The 21,931-nt window shown below is 35.7% G+C and overlaps 2 protein-coding genes across 2 annotated transcripts; one reads left to right on the top strand and one right to left on the bottom strand.

Moving 5' to 3' along the window:
• Positions 1-824: 824 nt before the first annotated feature.
• On the bottom strand, positions 825-3,365 carry LOC143445596 (rhamnose-binding lectin-like). The gene is made up of 8 exons (XM_076944808.1): positions 3,191-3,365; positions 2,866-2,977; positions 2,367-2,705; positions 2,083-2,276; positions 1,881-1,995; positions 1,622-1,797; positions 1,376-1,493; positions 825-1,167 (listed from the first exon to the last, which is right to left on the bottom strand). The coding sequence occupies exons 1-8, from the start codon at positions 3,243-3,245 to the stop codon at positions 993-995; spliced, it is 1,284 nt and encodes a 427-aa protein (XP_076800923.1). The 5' UTR covers positions 3,246-3,365; the 3' UTR covers positions 825-992.
• Positions 3,366-11,497: 8,132 nt separating this feature from the next.
• LOC143445458 (uncharacterized) lies at positions 11,498-19,867 on the top strand. The gene has a single exon (XM_076944572.1). It carries the CDS (start codon positions 14,772-14,774, stop codon positions 17,982-17,984), a length of 3,213 nt encoding a protein of 1,070 aa, XP_076800687.1. The 5' UTR covers positions 11,498-14,771; the 3' UTR covers positions 17,985-19,867.
• Positions 19,868-21,931: the final 2,064 nt, after the last annotated feature.

The raw sequence follows: 21,931 nt of genomic DNA, 5'->3' as shown, positions 1-21,931 counted from the left end.
ATGGTTTGGTTATGTGTTCTAAAATGCCTGTATCGGTGCGAATAGTAAGAATTTTTTCAAAATGCGCAAATATGTTTACGGTTGGTTTTAATGTGGTCAGCTGAAAGTCCAGCAGCACATTTCAAACTTTCTGCTACAGCCTCCATTTTCCAAACTGGCACATAGTTTCAGCTTTAAACCAGAACTGATTTGAAGTTTTCTACATTGGTAAATCCCCTTATACGCACTAGTGTAGTTGTTGCAGTGGTGTTATACTGATGTCATAGTTACGGATCAGCTGATTCCCTGAAAGAGATACTCTACAGCGGTGGTAGCATCTACAGAAGCAGCATGGTATGGTACGTTATGATAATGTTTATCCTCGGACTGAAGAAATCGAAGAAAGTCTCTGCACGAATTAAACCCGACGATGATTCCCCATCGCTCGAGCCTCGGTTACCGAGCTAGTCTTTGTGCAATTTCCGCTTACCACACAATTTTTATTTTGTTTTGTTATATAACATTGCCCGATTTTAAGTCCGTCCACCATGTCCACTGAACAAGTGTCATGCTTTTCCCAAGGGCATTACAACAAAATAGCACCACTGGGTATCGAACACGGAACTCAAGCAACATTTGTTGCAGGCTAGCACTCGGATCACTCGGCGAGCAAGCATAGCATACATTGCAAGATTTGTAGCAAGTTAGATAAAAAAGTTTTAAAATGTGCAGTCTAATTTAAACTTCTTCAGATTTCTGTGAACTTGTGGCCCGCTTCAAATGGCCTACAAGTTCAAAATCAGACTTTCGTTGTAAATATTTTAACTCCGACTTTTGACACAATCTTGCACAAAGCTTCCATTTATTGACACCAAGTGACAAAAGAAACAACAAGAAAAGCAGCCAAGCCATAAAGCATGCAACATAAGCCTACAACTTTTTATCTCTTTGTCCTAAAATCTAACATTTCGGAACTTTCTGTGGCATGGAAGATTTCACCCAAAAGGAAAAAGTTAGACGCAGTAGTAATGCATCTGGAGATACTTTTGTGTCCCCCAACAAGGATTACCAAAGAACCTGTTACTAGCTTTGATAGAACAGCTCTGGCGACCATCACAGGTAAACGCTAACAATTGAGACGACCCGAACGCATAACACTTGGTTGTCAGAATATGGAAGGACGGGCATCTAAAATATAAGCTAAGATGGAAACCTTTTTGCTATGGAATCGTTTTTGTCATTAACAGAAGGACCGAAGTTTTATGGCTATGACTACATTGTGATATCTGGTATCTACAACTGATAACGTGCAAAGCAGACCAGTACTAAGGTCGCAATACTTCGCTGGTGTAATGTAATACAACACATTGGACAAAAAAACACAAGGAGTACTTACGTATGACTGTTTAGACGTCCGTAGTATCCATTGACAACGTCAATCTTTTTTCCAGCAGGACAAGATACATCAAGTGTATGAGGCTGACAAGCAACCTTTTTAAATGGACCCAAAGGAGCTAACCAAATAAGTAAATTTTATCTGTTAATAATAATTTGCCCCGCAACGTTGGCATAACTTGTCTTTAGAATAACATTGAACATTATTAAGATATTTATAAACTGTAGGCCGCTATGATTCACTTACTTGGAAGACACATGTAGTTCATTGAAATGTATTTGTATACGCCTATGCAAGGATCTCCGTATAATAAATTTATTGGCCTGAGCACACAGCTGTTCTTGTAATTGCAAGTTTGCATGATTTTTTCAAGTGAATTATGAGCAGCACAGGTGATGTTGTGATTGACTTTTGACGGACATCTGTAAAACAAGGGCCATCAATGATTTTTCGTTGATCATCATTTAGCTTTAAGTATAAAATTTCAAAACCAGAGTAGATATACGTTTTAGCGTTTTTGCGACCATAAAAACCGTCCAGAACGTAGATTACGTCTCCTTTGGGACAGGTCACGTGTACATTGTGGTTTTCGCAAGCGATTACGTTTCTTTTTTTGCCAGCTGGAAGTCAAAAAATTTGATTAAATTATTTCACTAAGCTTAGTTCATTGATCTTGTTCATTTATCTAAAACTTGGTATTTATTTACCAGGGGGCGGTGGAGGACCGCTTTTGCATTCATAAACTACATTAATGTATTTAAATGTTCCGTTGCAAGGATTTCCATAAATCGAGTCAGTTGCTTCAAGTTCACAACTTTGCTTTAAGTCGCACAATTTTCGGATTTTTCTCAGCGAACCAAAGGCTTGACAATTTGTTGTATTGATATTTTTGGACGGGCACCTTTCAAATGTTAAAGAGAAAAAGTTTATTCAGATTTCATACTAATAAGTTAAAATATGACTCCAAAGCGATAAACGTGATCTGCCTTACGTTTTATTGTTTTTTCGTCCATAATATGCGCTGTTGATCACGATATGGGTACTTGCTGGACAAGATACTATCTTGTTGGTATTTTCGCAAATTACCGCCGTTTCTTTTGTGGGTGGTTTTGAGGGTGTTGTCGAGTTGGCTGCTGCTGGCTTCGTTGAGTCGCTCTTCTGGCATATGTACTCCACATATATATATTTGGGCGTCCCCTTACAAGGGTCTCCATAAATGGAATTCTCTGCTTCTAGTTGACAACTTTCTTTATGGCCGCACAATTTTTTCATCTTCTGGAGCGAGCCTTTGGCCACACAGTTTGTCGTCTTGGTATTTGGCGAAGGGCATCTTTTAGAGAAAAACAAATTGCTATCTCTAACAATTACCAAACTAAACATTTTACGATTAAAGCAATTATACGAAAGCAGCAACTACCAATAAAAAATATTACTTTATAATTTATTTATTAAAACTCATTTTTATAGCTTGTTAGCCTGATACCACTTACGATAAGTTGCTCTTTCTTCCGTAATAACCATACTTAATGAAAAGCGTGTTATTTTTTGGACATGATATTGTTGCTTGGTCATTTTCGCAAATGACCACACTCTTCACTTTGTCTAAATAAATTTAACATTTAAGTTCATAGAAATAAGTTTTAACATGTGAAACTTCTAATATATAACCAGCATTTAATATAGGCTACTTGAAGTTGCAATTACGTTTAATTATTGCTTAACTACAGAGTCTGTAAACATTAAGTAACATTAAATGTAAACATTAAGTATATTCACTATACTTTGATCAACAACAAAAAACAAAAACGAACTTACTGGCCAAAGCCGATGCAAGTGAAAGAAAGACAAAAGCTAGGATAAGTATTTTCATTCCCGAAATTTTGTTGACATTAAGCTTAAAAACAATTTGTAATAAAAACACCTACAATACCGTAAAGAAACCTTTAAAAGTTCTTAATGCTCTCAAAGTAGGCTGTTCATATGATAACTCCAACCCGCCTCTTTGTAAAGATTTTATCCTGCATTAGCTGCATTTTTTCTTTAAATTATCTTTGCTTGGGCCATGATGCAAGTACTTCCTCTTGGTATGGATTAATGCAGCATACGCTTCCTGGCCCCTTTTAGGCCATATGATAAGACTAAATGAGGACATGCGATTGCACGAATGATTTCAACAAGAAAACGAAAGAAAAATAATTGTTTAGAATTGCTGTAAGTGGTCACTCAAAATGTAAAACGAATTTAGACCTGGAAATGCATAAAAAACCTATCAAAGACTTATATATCTATGGAGTGTTGACGCAATTTGCATGTCGAAATCGAATCATGTTACTATAGGCTATAGGCTAATCATGGCTATAGGCTTGGGTGAATTTACTGACTTTAAATTTGTCTGACATCAACTCAATATAGGTGTGAGTTATAAAAGTGTGATATTATTGTTATTAAAAGTGAAATCAAAACGAGATTTGCTCGCAGGTCTTTAGCGAACGCAATAGCATCATCAAAAATAGGCGATACCATCTTCCACTTTTTTCGCTTCTTGTTAACAGGAAGGTTGCGTGAGATCACTGGTAGCTTACTGCAAATGAGAAATCAATAAGCTTATATATGTGCGCATGGCTTCATAAATGAAACAACACTTGACCATTTTGATTTGGTCATAAATTCACTTTATTTTTTTCACTTTTCATCTATTGTTAAAAATTAGTATTGCTAAACATCCTCGGCCAATAAAAAAGATAAACAAGAAGGCCAAACAAATACAAAAGGGAAAACATATTCGCATAGTCACGGTTAGAGTAGCCTATATTTTAAGGACGACCATTTCATGTTATGCTTAACAAAACATCGTTGCGTTTGCAGTATGAATTTTGACGTTCGAAATTTTGTAACTGCTTGCAGAAAAATCTCCACCTTCGGTTTATAGAATTGCCGTCTTTTGCAATGTTAACAGAGCAGGCACATGGGCTAATAAAAGGCAATTTGTGGATTAAACCGGATTTTCGAAGTCGAATATAGAGTGACGAAACGAAAAATGTAGGAGATCTTAATAGGCTGCTTGCAAATATCTAACCTAATATTCATCTTCCCACTAGCCTAATTACGAGTGACAAGACTTGCACAAAACGTGCAGTAAGGTTTCTGTGTGTTGATAACAAAATACGCATTGGTAACTTTCATTTAATTCCCAAGTGTTCAAAGTGTCCATCGTTGAAAATGAAAATCAATCTCTGACTTAATTTATTTTGAAACAAAGGTTGAAATTCAGCTGTACAACGGAGGTCACAATTAAGCCTGTGCATAAACTTTGCACACTTTGCCGAAAGTCTTCAGTTAGATGCATACAAGCTACTAATTGTTTGCCAAGATCACTTCATATCATGTTTGTTCAGGTCTGAATGACTTTCCGTTGAATTTATCAAGATTTTGTATATTGATCGTTCACGTCTTGCTGTATCTATTACTTGCGTTTTTCGTTTTTTCTATGATTAAATATGTACCTTGGTAAGTTGGTAGACATATTCATTAAGCTTTAAAAATTATGATGAAAATACTTGTTTTAATGATACCATCACAATTATCTACATATAGAGCAGCCATAATAACTCTTTGTTATTTTCAAAGGATTCGTGTACGATCATTCCAAGCCGCATCCTAGTAAGGATTTTATCCGCTTATCATTAACTGTTATTTCCTTTAAATTAAAATTATCTTTGCTCGGGCCATGACGAAAATACTTCCTCTTGGTATAGATTAATGTAGCATACGCTTCCTGGCTCTCTCCCGCCATTGTGATAAGGCTGTTTGCATGGGAACGCAATGGCACGAATGATTAACAAGAAAAAGTATTTTGTTTAAATTTGTTGTCGGTCATTTGTAGAACAAGACAAACTCAAGTGCTGAGCCTACAAGTCAAAAAAACATGCTACGTTTTGACTTTCCATTTTATTTGGTGCTTTCATGTTGCACTATTGTATAAAACACTATTTTATGCGACTGCTGGTTCGCTATTTGCTGAAGCCCAAAGCATGTCAGCTGTGCTCGTTTGGTGGGCTATGAATCTATTATGAATGGAACGCGGGGTTCCAGAAAAATCCTGCCAGACTTGGCAATTTCATCAACGATTTCCATTCTAACGGACTTTAAAATGTTTTTAAAATTACTGAAGTCAAGATTTCAAAATGTCATGTCATGATCATGATTAGGCTGTTTAGTAGCTATTGGTAGGCTACACTAATGGTATAGTTTGGCATGATGATCTTCATTCTCGGACTGAGGAATGTCTTTGCATAACTTAAAGCTGACGACGATTCCTTATCGCTCGAACCCCGGTTACCGAGCTAACCTTTGCGCAAGTTCTGCTTGGCACACCTTTTTTATTTTTATTTTTTGATTGTCTTATAGTAGTACCCGAATTTAGAACTGTCCACCAGGTTCACTGACTCGTCCAATACTGCATAAGTTTCTATTCCATTTGCACTGAATACGCTGAAAATAAACGATACGATACGGGTTATAAGCTAAGTCATTTACTTTTTGTCGCAATGTATTCAACCGAAATTATCAATTTATCATCAGCAAAATCAACTGTTGTGCACGCATGAACTTGATAGCAACATTTGTCACGTGATTAATATCATAACACCTCCAGATAAGGCTACGTAATGGAACCCCCTTGCATTCGTGTTTGCACCATTAAAGATGGATATAAGCAAAAATTTGATTTCTTTTCAGAGATTGGCTATATATCATGAAAAATTTGGCCGAAGGGTGAGAAAAAGCTGGCAACACTGACTTACAGAACCAGACTGCGGAAAACCGGTTTGGTCTGAGCATGGGTCGGACAACACTAATTTACAGAATGAGGAAACTGAGGAACGCAACACTAATTTACGGAAAGTGTGGAATTACAGAATTACGGAAAATGCCAACACTAATTTACGGAAAGTGAGAAATTACGGAATTACGGAATAATTTTTTTATATGTTTGTAGGAATACAACGCGCAAATATACGCGGTATTATTTAGTTTATAACCTCTTAACTACAAACAATATTTCTGTCGCAATGCATTTGGAACTTTGTAAAAATTTTAGTAAACGTTGTTGTCGGTGAAATGATTTATTTATTTATTTATTTTAGTTTTTACGGAACGAAGATACTGAGGAACGTGACAATAATTTAAGGAAAGTGAGAAATTACAGAATATTTTTTAAATGTTTGTAGTAATTGAAATCGCAAATATGCTTGGTATTATTTTGTGTAAAGTGTTGTAACTTCAGAAAAAGTCTTTGTCACAATTAATCTGGAACTGTCTAACAATATAGAAAAGATTTTTGCCGGTAAAATGATTTCTGTAGTAATTTATTACGTCTACATGCATATAGCAATTTTTAAAGAAATTTTGAAACGACTGTATAGTATACTTTTATGTCAAATGTAATAAATATACATATGTAAATATATAATTTTATAGAAAACAGTGTATATAATTGGAAAGTGAACAACTTGCATTGTCTCGTCAAAAGGTTAAAAACACTGCATTCTTGGGGAAAATGCCTTTAACCAGAAAATATACAATACTTGAAGTTCCAAACGCATTGCGTCCTTTTGCCGAAACTACGCAAGTTGGTTGCTCTCCTATTAGGCTATGTGCAAAATGATGGTTTTAATGCGTTTTATTTATTTATGGCTTATAAAAGACAACTTAAGCTCACATTGATTTGTTCATTATCGTTTAGATTAAAGACGTTTCGTATAGGCTATTCGGACGGTCAATGAAAGCTTTGGCATGAATACCAAACGATATATTATTTTCCATAACATTATGGGACATTCGACATGTTTCGGAAAAGAATAAATACAGTGTGTGTGCACAAAGTGTTTCAGAAAACGCACAGCAAAACATGAATGTGTAGGCCTACTATACAGTTGTCCCAGAATTTTTTTTTAAATTGCTATAAGCATGTAGGCTTATAAACTATTATAAAAATTAATTGTGACAAAAGACTTTTTCTGAAGTTATAACACTTTACGATAAGTAATACCAAGTATATTCGCGAATACAATTACGACAAACGTAGAACAAATTACCCCGTAATTGCTCACTTTCCGTAATTTGGTGTGACGTTCCTCAATTTCCTCATTCCGTAAAAACTAAAATAAATAAATCAATTCACCGACAAAAATTTTGTCTAAAGGTTATAGAAAGTTTAAAACGCATTTTGACAGAAGTACCTTTTGTAGTTAACAGGTTAAGCTAAATAACACCTAGTATATTTGCCCATTGTATTACTACAAATATTGAAAATAATTTTTCCGTAATTTTTTACATTCCGTAAATTAGTGTCATTTTCCTCAGTTTCCTTAATCGGTACGATAAATAAACCATTTAACCGACAAAAATGTTGTTTAAAGGTTATAGAAAGTTTCAAACACTTTGCGACAGAACTATTTTTTACATTTAAGAGGTTAAGCTAAAGAATGCCGCGTATATTTGTGAATTGCATCACAAGAAACATTGAAAAAATGTTCCGTAATTGTTCAATTAATTAAATTAGTGCTGGTATTTTTCCGTCATTCCTCACGTTCCGTAAATTTGTGCTGCGTTCCTTAGTTTCCCTATTCCGTAAATTAATGTTGTCCCATAGGTCGAAGATACGGATCCGTTCGGATTTTCTGGTAGGGTAAGGTGTCAGCCGAGTTGCTCAAGTGTTGGCTATTGCTATCTAATATGGTGGGTATAAGGTCTGGAGTTTTAAGCTAAGGCAGTAGGTTTCGTCGACCTTGTTATCTGGTGAATAATGTTGTGCTTTATACAGTAGTGAATAGTCACTATGCCTGGCTTGCGTTGACTAGCCTATAGGCCCATAGGCCTTCAAGTCGAAGTGCAAAAGTCCAAGTGACCCCATGTTACGTCCGTTAATGCTCAGTTGCAGTTTTTATTTTGGCTGTAGCTTGTTAGAACCTGTTACGAATTATTAAAAAAAAGTGTGATTATAAAACTACTTTTACGTTTTTAAAAACTAGACCTAGGCTCAGAAGCTGTTTTAACGTTTTACTGTTTAAAGTCAACTTGGTAGCCGCGTGGTTTGAACGCAGGCCTCGCTATGGCCTCGTGTTTCGTGGTTGGTACCCAGTCTGCCATTGGTACTATTTTGTTGCCCTTACAGCCTTGGGCAAGACATTAACAACACTTGCAATTGTTCAGTGAACCCGAAAGAAAAGTACGGCAGTTTCTAACAAGAAATTGTGGCCGCAAAAACGAAAATTTTGGCGTGATGGCGTGATTGGCCAGATTGGAAAGTTTATTGAGTGTGCGGGGGATAAATAACTGTACTGACTATTAATTGTGTTATTTATTAATTGTATAATGACTACTAATTCATCTTGAATGCATGGGGAATTTTTTTACCAAAAATAGCAGACTTTCCAATCTGGATGGCATGCACTGAAGCCTCAGTTTCAAAAGTCTAAATGTTTTATGGTCCGGTCACTCCTGAAATCATACAAATGTAACATGTCTTAGATTTTTCTAACAAAAAACGTGAAATGAGAATATAATACAGATATATATATACAAAATCATGTTTATTAGCTGGGAGATTATAATAGTAGCTTTATTGCTAATTTATTACTCAGCCAATTTTTGAATTGCTATAGAGCACATGCTATGTGCCAATAGTAATGCTCAAACATCTTGCACTAAACCCGCAACGTTAATTTTCACTGTTGTTATTAACTTGGCTTCATTGCCATTTCGTAAGCTTGGTTCTATTATTTTACCGGGATAGGCATTGTAATGACAAAGTGACCGCTACAAAGTGATTGTTAATTAATTATGACGAACCAATTATTTCAAACAAGATAACTAAGACAACCCATGTGTGCGCTGCAATATAGATAAACAACAGCTTGATTGACAATTATACAGTTGGCGAGAATTTAATGCTAAAGAGGTCTGGCAAAAAGTGCTAGATTTTGGGATAAGAACTTTTATGTAGAATACTGCTCTAAAAGACTGACAAAATCTGACTTTACCAATCCAAAGGTCCGGATTCGGACTGCGGTCCACCATTTGACTAGCCCTATACTAGTCTACAAACACTTAATATCTTTAATTACCAGACAGGGGGTGTGTGATCTTCTTTCACTAATATAGTAACTTTGGTGTACAAAGATACAGCTAGGTTATACCAAAGTTGTGTCTGAATAAAACAATAGAATGTAGGCGAGTGATGAGAGAGGTTAAGGTAAGCTACCAAACGTTGAATCTCTGTGCCCCACCGTTACCAAGACAGAGTTTATTTTAATGGCTGTCACTCACCTAATTTAGAAAACTGAACTTTTGAATTTGTATAATCAGCTAACCGATAAGGCTCCGCAATTTGTGTTATGCTCTACCAGCAAGGAAAAAAAAACAGGCCTACAAACAGCATTTTGACTGTGGACAAAACATCTGCAAATGCCTTTTGATGGCAAGGCAGAATTTTTTTGATGATCCGCTAAATATGAAAATTGAGGCATATGCCAAGTTCAAATTCTATCATTAAGCTCTGGTTGGAAGATTTGCTCTCTTTGAAGGAGAAATTGTTGGCTGCAACAAGGATCTCAAGCATAAAAGGAAATAGTGTGCAGGTTAAATGTCCTTCACAAAGTCTGCAAACTTTCTTATCTGGCGGAAAGCAGTGATCCAATTAGATAAGCACCAATTGCCAGTAGTAACTAAATGGACAATGGCCAGTTTGAGTAAGGTTTTAAAAGAGATGTAAGATTGTGTATGTCTGAAATGGAAAGTATCACAAATCAAATAGACTTGCATAAATGTTGCACACGCAGAAACATCAAAGGTTGTTCCCATGCTTCATGTATTAACCGCAGTCATTTTTCATACACCACTACTGCACACATTGTCACTAGTCATGATGATAGGCTAGCTAACACATGTTGGATGGAATACATTTCCACAGGTAGATGATTAGTTGCAGGTAATGGTTATCTTCAGCATAGAAGACAGTACATGTACTGATGAAGCATTCTTTTCTATATGGCAGCTACCAGACTAGGCTAGCGCCAACAGCTAACACTGAGCTGGGTAAACTGTAGCTTAGCGTCTGCAATTGATTCACCAGTACAAGTACACTAAAGGTAAGCTAACTCAGGTTTTTTAACCCAAATTGTTCCTGTTATATACCTAACAAACTGACTGCCTAAGTCTGGTTCGCTAATCTGGCCCCAGGTGCCAAGCAATATTTGCCTCATTTATGGTTTTTAAATTTTTAACTCATTTCTCCTGAAAAATGTTTGTTTCTATTGCTAGGTTTTTTTTCTCATTTCTGTCTCAGATGCTACACAGGGATTCACTGCGAGCGAAAAAAAGAGAAAACTTGTGCTTTTAAGTTCAGTGACATGGCGATAAACATAACATATGTCACGTTTAGCAGTGTGGACCAGACTTCCACTCGTGGGTTATCTCGTTGTTGGCAGTCAACGTCTTTAAGTACGGTTTACTTGTAACTATTACTTGTCGGCCACAGGTTATTATATTGATGGGTTACTTGATCCAAATAACGGAGTCATGTATATTGTTTTAATATTGTAACGTTATAAAAGTCGTCATCTTCATCATAACTAACAATGATTTTGTGTTTTTTACCTCACCTTTACGGCAATAATTGCTTAACTACTAAATATTAATAAAAATCCTTTTTTCAAAGTATCATACTTACTGTCAACTTGTCTTTGATTTAAGGCAGTATTTTTTAACCTTTTTTGTCCCTGGCCCCACTGTTGCTTAAAAAAAACTGTATGACCCACTTTTGGTGGCATATTTAGGATTGCGTTTAAGCCAAGGGGCAGCCAAACATTTTCAAAAACTGAGTCTAAAATCGTAGCATTTGCCCACCTTGCCAAAAACGCACAAAATACGAAAGTTGGTTTTTATGCCTCAAAAACAGCTTTAGAATGTTTTAAAATAAAATTTAAGATTCACATTTATATGTACTTAAGATAGCTATTTATGATTTCCAATTTTGAGATACCGTATACCCACTTACTATATGTTTTTCTCAGTTATATTATAGCTGATGGGTGGTTGCAAACAAGGAATGCGATGATCGAAAAGGATTAAAGATGCAAAAAGCCTATTGGCCGCAAGCGTTTGGTTCATGAGAGCATTTAAAACAATTGGGTTCATTAAAGGTGGGGAAATGGCCTTCCTCCTTAGTACACTTTTAAGCAGGTACAATCGCATTCTCACTCAATTTCAAAGTGAAAATTGCAAAAAGTGATGACTTATTTCTACGTTAGATTTGGATTCAAATACTTCACCAAAATTTAACCATGCCCCACCGGTGACGTTAATAAACACTGATTTAAGGTCAATTTGTTTTTAGACTTGCCCCTCACTTTAAACACTGTCCAAAGAATCTTTTTATAGCAATGTAATGAAATCTGTTTTACTAATACAAACACTCTGGTATCCAGACCACGGCTGCATAAAAGCTGGGGCAAAACAACTAATTGAACTTCGATTAAGACGACCATTAATCTATTATTAGATAAAAATTAACTAATGCTTTAAGCATAGCAAGTAAAATCACATACCTAATGAATTACAGTTGCGCTATGAGCATGTGAAATCATAACTGTCTTCTAGCCATTGTTTATGTGTTTGCCATTTGCTGTTGTTGCTCTCACACAGGTTAGTACATGGCATATCCGCGGTGGTATGCGTACTGTAAATGAATCTACTGCATGACAACTTCTTATTTTTAATTGTATTTCACGATACAACCGTTTTCATGGTATATGTATGTATATTTAATGATGTAAGTAATTTTCATTCAACACTTTGGTTGTGGCCTTAGGACAATAATGGCATTACACAAGACAAAGTTATGATTAACTTTCAATCAAAGAAAGAAATGCACTTGTTACGCAAAATTAAATGTCAATCATTTGATTAGTTTTGACCATTTCATTAGAACAAACATTTATGAAAGACTTATTTAGCCATTGTTGTGGTAAGTGATTTATTGGTATCACATTTATTCGACATGTATATATATTATGTGTAACAATGCGTAACATAACATACGCATTGACTACGTATTGTTTTTTATAAAGAAAAGCATCACAAAAACACGTGCTATACTGAAGGTTATATGTAGAGCTATGACGTCATATTCTGTATACTTCGTTAAGATGACCATTTAGCACCAGTCCCATTGATGACATACCGACTTACCAGGGTTCTAATATTATTATACCTAACAAATGAAAAAACTTGTGCTTTACTGATTCTAGTGCTAGGCCATGCAGCTGATTGTATTGATTCATTGGTAGGTTGTGGAAAATACACTGCAAATAAATTCTGATAAGAAGATAAATTTGCTTAATTTTTTTATGGTTGTGCTGTAACTAATATCAATTAGCAAATTTAGAATTCATGCTTTTTTCACGACAAGAAATGATCACATAAAAGACATGGAGCTTACATCAATTATAATTGATGTTGACAAGCTTTTTGAACGTGTGGTGTAACAGAGTTGTCATCTTTACAAGGCATTTGACAGTTACTGATGCAAAATTGCACAATAGCGTGAAATTTTGTGAAACTGGAACCACCACTCATCACTCTGCAGGGATAGGAACAGATAATATTTTATTGCTTGTCTGTTTTTCCTGGAAAGTACAAAAGTAGAAAGCAACTACCTTCAATTTTACCATTCTTATCTAGTTTCGTCGGATGATTGCATCCTCCAACCAAAAATGGGGGAAAAGCATCGACCTAAATCGATGCCTGTGCCTTTTTTGCTTAATAATTCAGTTGACCCTTCTTGTACATAACTTACTATATGATTAACTTGTGCATTCCTATTACGTATGGAAAAGCAATACGGCTAAAGTTGTGAAAAGTTGCATATTTTGGATGTATGCTGTAGAGCAAAAACTTGACGGGATAGAAGAAAACTGGTGGCATTTTTGAATTCAGCACATCGGAATTAGCCTAAATCAAGTGCAAAATCAAAGTCAACAAATTTTTTTTCCAAAACTGTTCCCCAGTGTTATTATTAAACTGCAACATTGTTTGTGATTTCACGATAAACAACTTCTACTTCACCAAAAAAAAATGCGGCTGACTAATTAGCTTTTCTTGATAGTCAAATTCTCATCACAAACAGTATCACTACAGCCTACATTTTCATCAGAATGGTCATGGATGTTCCAATCCTTGTTTGAATTAAATTTGGACAGTATTTTAGTCAAACATTAGGAATGTAAACAAAAAGTTTAAACTATTACCACCTACTCTGAAGTACGCAAACTGCAACTGGAATATTACCGATTTACCGCTCTTAGTACCTGTCTAGAGATGAGTACTAAATATTATATTTTACAGATAACTAATGCGTTTGGTTATGTTCATGAATTCCATTGTTATGTCAAAATGTCTTGAAACCAAACTTGTGCATTTACCTCAAGATTGTGCAGAATATGTTACATGCAGAGACTCAAGTAAAACTCATCATAGTGTACGGTAAACAGACATTACCGACATGTGTTAACCGTACCCTATTTACTGGTACATGACCAAAGCAGCTATTACTTGCTAATTCCAAATGATCTTACTGCTCAATGTAAACATGTAATGTTATTAAACGATTAAGCTTCAGTACTGGTACTGTAAATCAAAGGTACATACCATATAAATTTGCCTATCTGTGGTTGCATTGAGTTCTAAAAGGGAATTTTCAATTGATTAACGTGTGTTGATGTTTTTGATCAATATACTATGTTTATTATTCACATACTGTCTTCACGTTAGGTGGGTAAAAACTGAACCTCAAAAACATTAACTTATCCACTACATGCAAAAAAACTTTAAATAGCATTTTCATTTAAAATGGCTTGTAAATAGGCCTAGTGAACTTGTTTATAAAGGTTTACTTGTTTATAATCATTTATGTATTTAAAATTATGTTTTTAACTGTAACTTTTATATCTGAAGCATGCTAATCAAAGAGTAATAAACATAATGATACTGACTTAAACTAGAATGAGCTGGGCAATGTCTGCTCAGTTGAGTTTATTTATAGACAGACAAGGAAGTTGTAGATATGAACACGCATGTTTCCAACAAGTGATTTGTTGTTGGCGTGTAATTATTTGCAGTGTTTCTATGCTTCCTGCTTTGTTTATTTTGGGTAGTTTGTGAACCTGATGATTCAGCCATTCTCCGTGTATTTATGGAACATCTTGGTTGATTAAACTATTACTAAATTATAAGCTTGATAAGCTATTGTTTTTGAATATTCTTTCAGATGCGCACAGTAAGTTTAGCATCTGTAAGTTGAAATATTGGTTGTGTTTGTTAACACCAACTTGCAATCATGAAGAAGTTTCTCATGCAAAAGCCTGGTAGTGAATTCATTGGGCAAGTGTTAAAAGTTTCCAGATACAATGTATCAATTGAAGAAGTCATCGCTGAAGGAGGATTTTCTATGGTTTTTCTTGGAAAAATCAGTTCAGGTCAAAAAGTTGCCTTGAAAAGAATGTTTGTGAACAACAAAGTAGATCTTCAGGTTTGTCAGAGGGAAATTGATATCATGAAACAGCATGGCCATCACAAGAACATAGTTCGCCTTCTTGATGCAAGCATCCTTCCTTCAAGCAACAATCCTGGTGTATTTGAAGTTTTGTTTCTCATGGAATACTGTAGAGCAGGCCACATTGTTCAGCTCATGAACACAAGAATTGGTTCTGGATTTTCTCAAACTGAGGTTTTGAAGATATTCTGTGATGTTGTAGAGTCAGTAACAGTGCTGCATCACTCGAAACCACCAATTGTACATCGTGACTTAAAAGTAGAAAATGTGCTGCTTCATGACTCAGGAAATTATGTTCTTTGTGACTTTGGAAGTGCAACAACTGTTGTAATGGATCCCAAGGCGCCAGGATCAAGGCTTGTTGTGGAAGAAGAAATTACCAAATATACCACTCTCTCTTATCGTTCGCCTGAAATGGTAGAGCTTTTTAAGGGTAAAAGGATCGGAACACCTTCAGATATATGGGCTCTTGGTTGTTTGCTTTACAAATTGTGCTTTTTCAGCCTTCCATTTGGAGAAAGTACATTGTCTATTCAAAGTGGCTCTTTTACAATACCTGATGACTCAAAATATACTAAAGATATTCATTGTTTGATCAGGTTCATGCTGGAACCGGATCCTGATATGAGGCCAGATATATTTCAAGTTGCTCATTTTGCCTTTAAAGCTGCTAATTTGCGCAATCCTGTGAGAAATGTGAACAATGTAACAACACCCAAGGTATTACCAAGTCCCTTAACTCAAAGTCAAGCAGAAGAAATGAAAGAAATAGCAAAGCAGAAAGAGGCTCAAAACAAAGCTGACACTATTGATCCTGATGCACCTGCTGAGACTAGTATTGCCCCTAGAAAACGACCTCAGGGAAAGCAATTTTCACTTGTGGTGGCAAATCCACAGCCTCATACCACATCTGTCAAATCACAATTCCAGTCACCTGCACAACCCCAGACTCGGCCAGTGGCTCCTATGCGGCAACAGGTAAAAACTGAAAAACAAACAAGCTCGCCTGCTGGTGTAGACCCAAGATTGCTTATTCATCAAACCAAGTTAGTTGAAGAGGGCCAAGCACTTGCTCTTCAGCATATTCGGCCCTTACAGCAGCAAATATTCGTGATTAACCAAAAGATAAATGCATTAAAGCAGCAGGCCCTCCAGCAGCCAGCTTTGATGCCTATGATTCAACCACAGGTCTATCAACTACAGCAAGAAGGATTGTTTGCTTCACAAAAACTACAACAAGCACAGCTGAAGATGCAAAAAGTTCAAGAAGCACTCACAGCAATAAGACAAGTAGCTCAACAACAGGCAAATGTTGTTTCTATGCAAGAACAACAACTTCAACAAAATTTAATGCAACAGCAACTACAACAGGAACGCCTAAAGCAGGAATATCAGATGCATTTGCAACATCAGCAAAATCAACAACAGCTGTTACATCAGCAGCAGCAAATGCTTTTACAACAGCAACAATACATGCAACAGCAGCAAGGATTACAACAGCAAGAAGCTGTAGTGGATCATCTTTCTGTTAGTAATACACCACTAAAAGTTTCTAATTCCGCTGAAAATAATGAATCTTCAAGAGATGCACCACAACAGTCTGTACGAATTTTACCTGTTTTGCTCGGTGGAAGAGGATCAGTGTCTGAAATTTCTGGTTATCATACAGCTCCATCTAATGATGATGTTATTAAGAGGCATAGAAGATCACAAAGTGACGTGACACTTATGACTTCACATATGAGAAGTAAACCTAACAATGGCCTTGTTGATTTACCAGATGGCGCTGCAATGGCGGAAAATAAATTTAAAAGTTCAAGTAGCAACAGCTTAACCCCTGAATTTGAAGGTTGGAATCCCTTTTATGGAGACTCATTTGTAAAAAAAAATACTGACTGCAATATGGATGACGAATTTGATGAGTTTTTTACAACACGGCATCCATCTACTAATGACATGAATAGAAATTCAGTAACAATAGAGGATAACGGCCAAAGACAAAGTAAGTGTGCAAATGAAGAACAGGCTGTTGCTGTTGAAGGTAGAGCGATGTTTGATGTTGCTGACATTGCAACAGCTGAAGATGTTACAGCCACCAATTCTGTTGATGTGGATTTAATGCAAGATATACTTCAAGAAACATGCAATGAATTTGACAACAACAATTTAAGTTTGATCAACAATGTCAGTGTATCAACTGCTTTTGGACCCAAGGTCAGTGCATCAGTGGCATCAACCGTTACAACTGGAGGTTTGAGGGCATTTGGTGTTGTTGGCTACAGCAGAGAAGCGAGGGCTCAGAAGAAGGATGAAGATGGTCTTGATGCTCCCACCTTGTCATCTCACTCAAGAACTGAGTCATTTGGTTCTGACATTTTTACAAATGCTCCGTTTTCTGCTGGAGAGGCATTGGAGAGCTTAAACGAAGAACAGGCCACTAACCTGTTTGGATGTGCACCTTTTGAGGTTTCAATTCAACCCTCCGCATCGAGTGAGCAAACAAGTGACGAACTTCCATCTTTCAATCCATTTGATGCTGCACCATTTGAAGTGAAATCAGGTAAAAACGCAACTCCAAAGAGAACAGTACCTAATGAAAATAGTCATGGGCAAGAGACAGATCTGTTTGGAGCTTCTCCTTTTATTCCACATGGAGATTCTGCAGAGAAAATCGAAAATAAACTTCATAGAAAGCCTGCAGTGCGACATCGTCGTCCTAGTCCAGCAACAATGCATGAGTTGCAAGAGCAAAAAGAGAATTTACATTCACCACCACAGAATAGGCAAAGAAAAATTTCAAGAAGTAGTAGTAATAGTAGTAATGGTGGTGGACCTTTGACGCCCCGTTCCGAAATGAAAAATTTAAGAATGCAAACAACTCCTCATATTGGCAGCAACAAAACTGACTTAAGTGATGGCCAGAGTATTTTATTTGAAGGCTTGGATAATAAAGACTTATTTGGATTAGCCCCATTTACAGTGGGCCCAGATTCGTAAGAAGTTGTACTGACTTTTTGTTTTTGATCATTGAAAATGTTTATTTTACTTACATACATACCGTCATGCCTTTGGACTGAAACTTAATTTTGTTTCAGAAGCTAATATAAAATGTATTAACCAATTTCCAGACCATCAAAATTAAATGTTTTAATTCTTAAAACTCCACATTTTAGGCAAGAAAAAATTGGGAAATGACCAGATTTATAACCAACACAAAACATTGCATCAATACAATATATGCAACAAACGTAGAAATATAAGAAATACAAATGGCAAAATTGCTGAAAGTTATATAAATTGCTTCCAATGAAATCATATTGATTAAGGTTGATGCATGCACACATTCGGCCTTTGATTATGTTCAAGTTCAAAGAACATTCAACTTTTGGCAACATAGTTTCTCATAATTTTGTTCAGATTTCTATTTAGTTGATTGAGTTTAGACGTATTCATTTTCAGTTATCACTGTATGCGCAAACCACAGAACAAAGTCATCAGGATTCGGGACCATTTGATAAGCACACAAATCCTGAATTCTGTAACATCAGGAAATGTAAGTTTTTTTCATTCAATTCATGTCAGTGGACTTGCGTACATAATCAAGGAAGTGCAATTAGTGTTTTGTACATTATCGACAAAAGAAATATGTCAATAAGGTTCATTTTGTCTACTACTGTAACTTGTGTGTTTACCAAAAAGCTGCATTCTTGACTTCACTAGAGCATACTGCCTGTAAATACCCTTGTTATTGATATTACTTTATGTTATTGTAACTTTAACATTAGAAATATTCTTTGACAAACTGTGTTCTTTTAGTAGTTACTTGTATCATTTAAAAAAACATTTAAGGTTTTATTTTACTTGATCATTATTTACCATAAGCGCCTTAAAACGTTATGTGGTTTAACAGATAACAGTTGGAAAGGAATCATGCAATTACACTAACAGACATTGAATTATGTTGTCAAAACATGTTTGATTTTGACGTTTATTTAAAATTCAAAGTGTAATCACTAATCACATCACTGCTTTTTATTGAATGTGAATATGCGGTTAAAGCAGTGTCCACATAATTACTTTCCATATCTTTTGCTACAACCACTGTGCTTAGTATTAAAATCATTATCTTAATATGACTTTGTAACAGCGGTGAAACAGTTTTTGAGATACAGTGTATATTACTACTGTACCAGAAAAGATAACATAGGCGATTTTTCTTTCTTTATAGTGCATTTTACTTTGAAAAACTAAACCTGATCATAAATGTTAGCTCCTTTTGTGTAACAGTACAACTTTTCCATCTGAACAGTTATCAATGCAGCCCAAGTTTTTCTGTTGTTAGAATTTTTAAAGTGAAGCTTTTTTACATAGTTTAAGTTCATCTTCAACTTTGCCGAGCGCAAGATTTAATGATTGTATTTTACTGTAATAGTGTACGTATGTGAGATATATATTGTATGTAATATATCTACCGAGCTTATTTATTTTTCAGTCATTTTGTGTTATTTTTATTTCGTTGCTGTACTGATAAAGTTGACTTTGTTGTCCAGGGCATCATAAAAGATTTCCCAGTTTATATATTTAGTTTTTGCAGCCTTTGGAGACGTACAGCATGACAACCATTGTATTGATATATGTCATAGAACTTGGAACACCATATCAGATTTTAAATATAACCATGCATGGGTTTTGTGATGGTCATTATGGTGTATATAAACAGATCTGCACAGCTCGTAGAGGTTATGTTGTAAATGTAAAGTATTGTATGAGGTAGTTACGTATCATTCAAAAACCATTTATGCAATAAGTGTACTAATTTTTGTGTATTTGCAAGCTTATGTTTGCCGTCATTGAAGCATAATAAACTACAGTGGAAGCTTTTTAATTTGTGGAAAGGACAGATAACCTCGAGTTATCTGAAATTGCAAAAATTGGCGGCAAGTAACGTGAAAACGAGACTAAAGCTATGAAAGACGCATTTTATAAATCAGAATTTTTTGTTTTGTCACGTTTGTAGCACTGTTACACCGTTAACCCAGAACCAGAACAATTTATGCAATCTCGAAAAATTGCCAATCACGTCTTGAATTCTATATAGTCGTTATTCTTTTTTTCATCGTAAAAAGTGACAATTAAATGACGTTTAAAATATGTGATGAAACATGCAATAAATAATGGCTAGTAAATGTTATGTTTTTGACATGACATTTAAATACCCGAAATTTTTACAAGGTTACATAACCACCATTGTAATGAAAAGTAATGGTTCCCAAACCTTTCCAGTTAGGATCCGCTAAAGATTTTTGAGATTATCCAGAAACCTGTCAAAACATAACGAAAATTTCAGCAAATGAATTGTGGTCTATGTATCTTAAGTATAAAGGTAGATAACTCAGCTAGTTTATTGTAATTTTCATGTATACATAATTAACCAGATATTTGCCTCAAACAACCTTTGGCAATTCTTCACAAGCCTAGGGTTCCGCAAAACTCACTTTGGGAACTGCACTGATGTAATCTTAACCAACTTTTTATGATGCCTAACTCGTCAAACTTTGCTTCTTCGACCCACTTTTCATCAAAATCACAGCAGGAAAAGTCACTACTAATTCTTGTGGAGTACGGAAACAAAACAATGTTCAAGCATCTATAAATTTACACATTCGCCCAAACATACTTTTTTGTAGAGTGTAGACAATACTTTCTTCAAGAAGCCTTTATTTTCTCATAAAAGTCACAGCAGGAATTATCAGTACAGTAGAATTCGTCTATATTGACTTTGGCTATATCGACACTTTTTGGTTGGTCCCGGCGAAATTCCTATATTTTACATACATTCGAGTTTGCATATATCGACACCTTTCTTGATCCCCCAGAGCATTTTGTTCGTTTATACTTTATAGTGACAATTGTAGCTCTTCTTTTCACTCCGGGACGTAATCCCACTTACGACTTTATGACGTTATGATATGACGATTTAGGTTGCCTAGTCGTATTTGACCTAATTATGATGTCACTATGACGTAGGCTATTACGACTTAAGCAGTGTCCGCAAATCGTCATGTTGGATAGCTGTCGTTGGTTTGGCTATCGTCTTTGTCTGTTGATGGGTCTCTCTCTTCTTACCGTCTGCGTGCGTATTACGTGTAAATACGACTACCCTTAATTTTCGCGATTTTGTTTGTGTTGTTCTTTGCCGTAGTGTACGCGAAAGCATAAAATTAAGCGGCAGTGCTGATTAGCGTACACATTCAACTAGGGTTGGATTATCCGGATAACGGTTAACCGATTAACCGCAGTTTTTTTTTCTATCTGATATCCGGATATAATTCTGTCGGTTAACCGGCTAAAAGAGTATCGTTGCTAATGCGTTTTACACTTTTTAGTAAGTTTGAACATTCTTTGTTACGTAGAGGCTGACTCCCGCTGAGCGCAATTAAACCTTTGTTCACACTTCTATTGTCTTATACTTTCAACTAAGGTACTCGTAAAATGCACGAGTGAAATTTACTATCACGTCACAAAGAAAGCATAATGAATGATTCTTTTAATAGAAGACTGCATTCTCATGGCAAGGTAAAGTCTGTGAAGTGTCATTTGAAAAGCTTTGGCTACAAGCTAGTTTGAAGTGACTAAATTTAAGAGATGGAATTTAAACGTTTCAAAAGTGATAATCCAGTTTGGGGCTACTTTCTACGATCAAGAAATGGTGAGAGGGCAAAATGTGAAACCTGTGAAAACACGATTTCTTGTAAAGGTGGATCTACAGGAGCAATGAGAAACCACCTTGGTTTAAAACATAAGGTCCCGACTCCCGTCTACAGGATTCCACAATTGATGCATTGTGCTTTATAAGGAGGGCATTGCAGAAGCAGTGAACATTAAATTTGCGTGATTTTTCTCGTATTCGCTCGTACTGCGCGTGTACGTAGATCTACAATAAA

The sequence above is a fragment of the Clavelina lepadiformis genome, chromosome 2 (genome assembly GCF_947623445.1).
Source record: "Clavelina lepadiformis chromosome 2, kaClaLepa1.1, whole genome shotgun sequence".
NCBI classification, from domain to species: Eukaryota; Metazoa; Chordata; class Ascidiacea; order Aplousobranchia; family Clavelinidae; genus Clavelina; species Clavelina lepadiformis.
Note: the sequence above shows the minus strand (reverse complement) of the source record. Positions and strands in the feature narration are given on the sequence as shown.

What these genes read in the sequence shown, in the direction of transcription:
- LOC143445458 (XM_076944572.1), top strand. Translation starts at nt 14,772, where the DNA reads ATGAAGAAGTTTCTCATGCAAAAGCCTGGTAGTGAATTCATTGGGCAA.
- LOC143445596 (XM_076944808.1), bottom strand. Translation starts at nt 3,245, where the DNA reads ATGAAAATACTTATCCTAGCTTTTGTCTTTCTTTCACTTGCATCGGCT. An exon ending in ACTTGCATCGGCTTTGGCCA is followed by an intron (nt 2,978 to 3,190) that starts GTAAGTTCGTTT and finishes AAATTTATTTAG; the next exon opens with ACAAAGTGAAGAGTGTGGTC. An exon ending in GGAAGAAAGAGCAACTTATC is followed by an intron (nt 2,706 to 2,865) that starts GTAAGTGGTATC and finishes TTTCTCTAAAAG; the next exon opens with ATGCCCTTCGCCAAATACCA.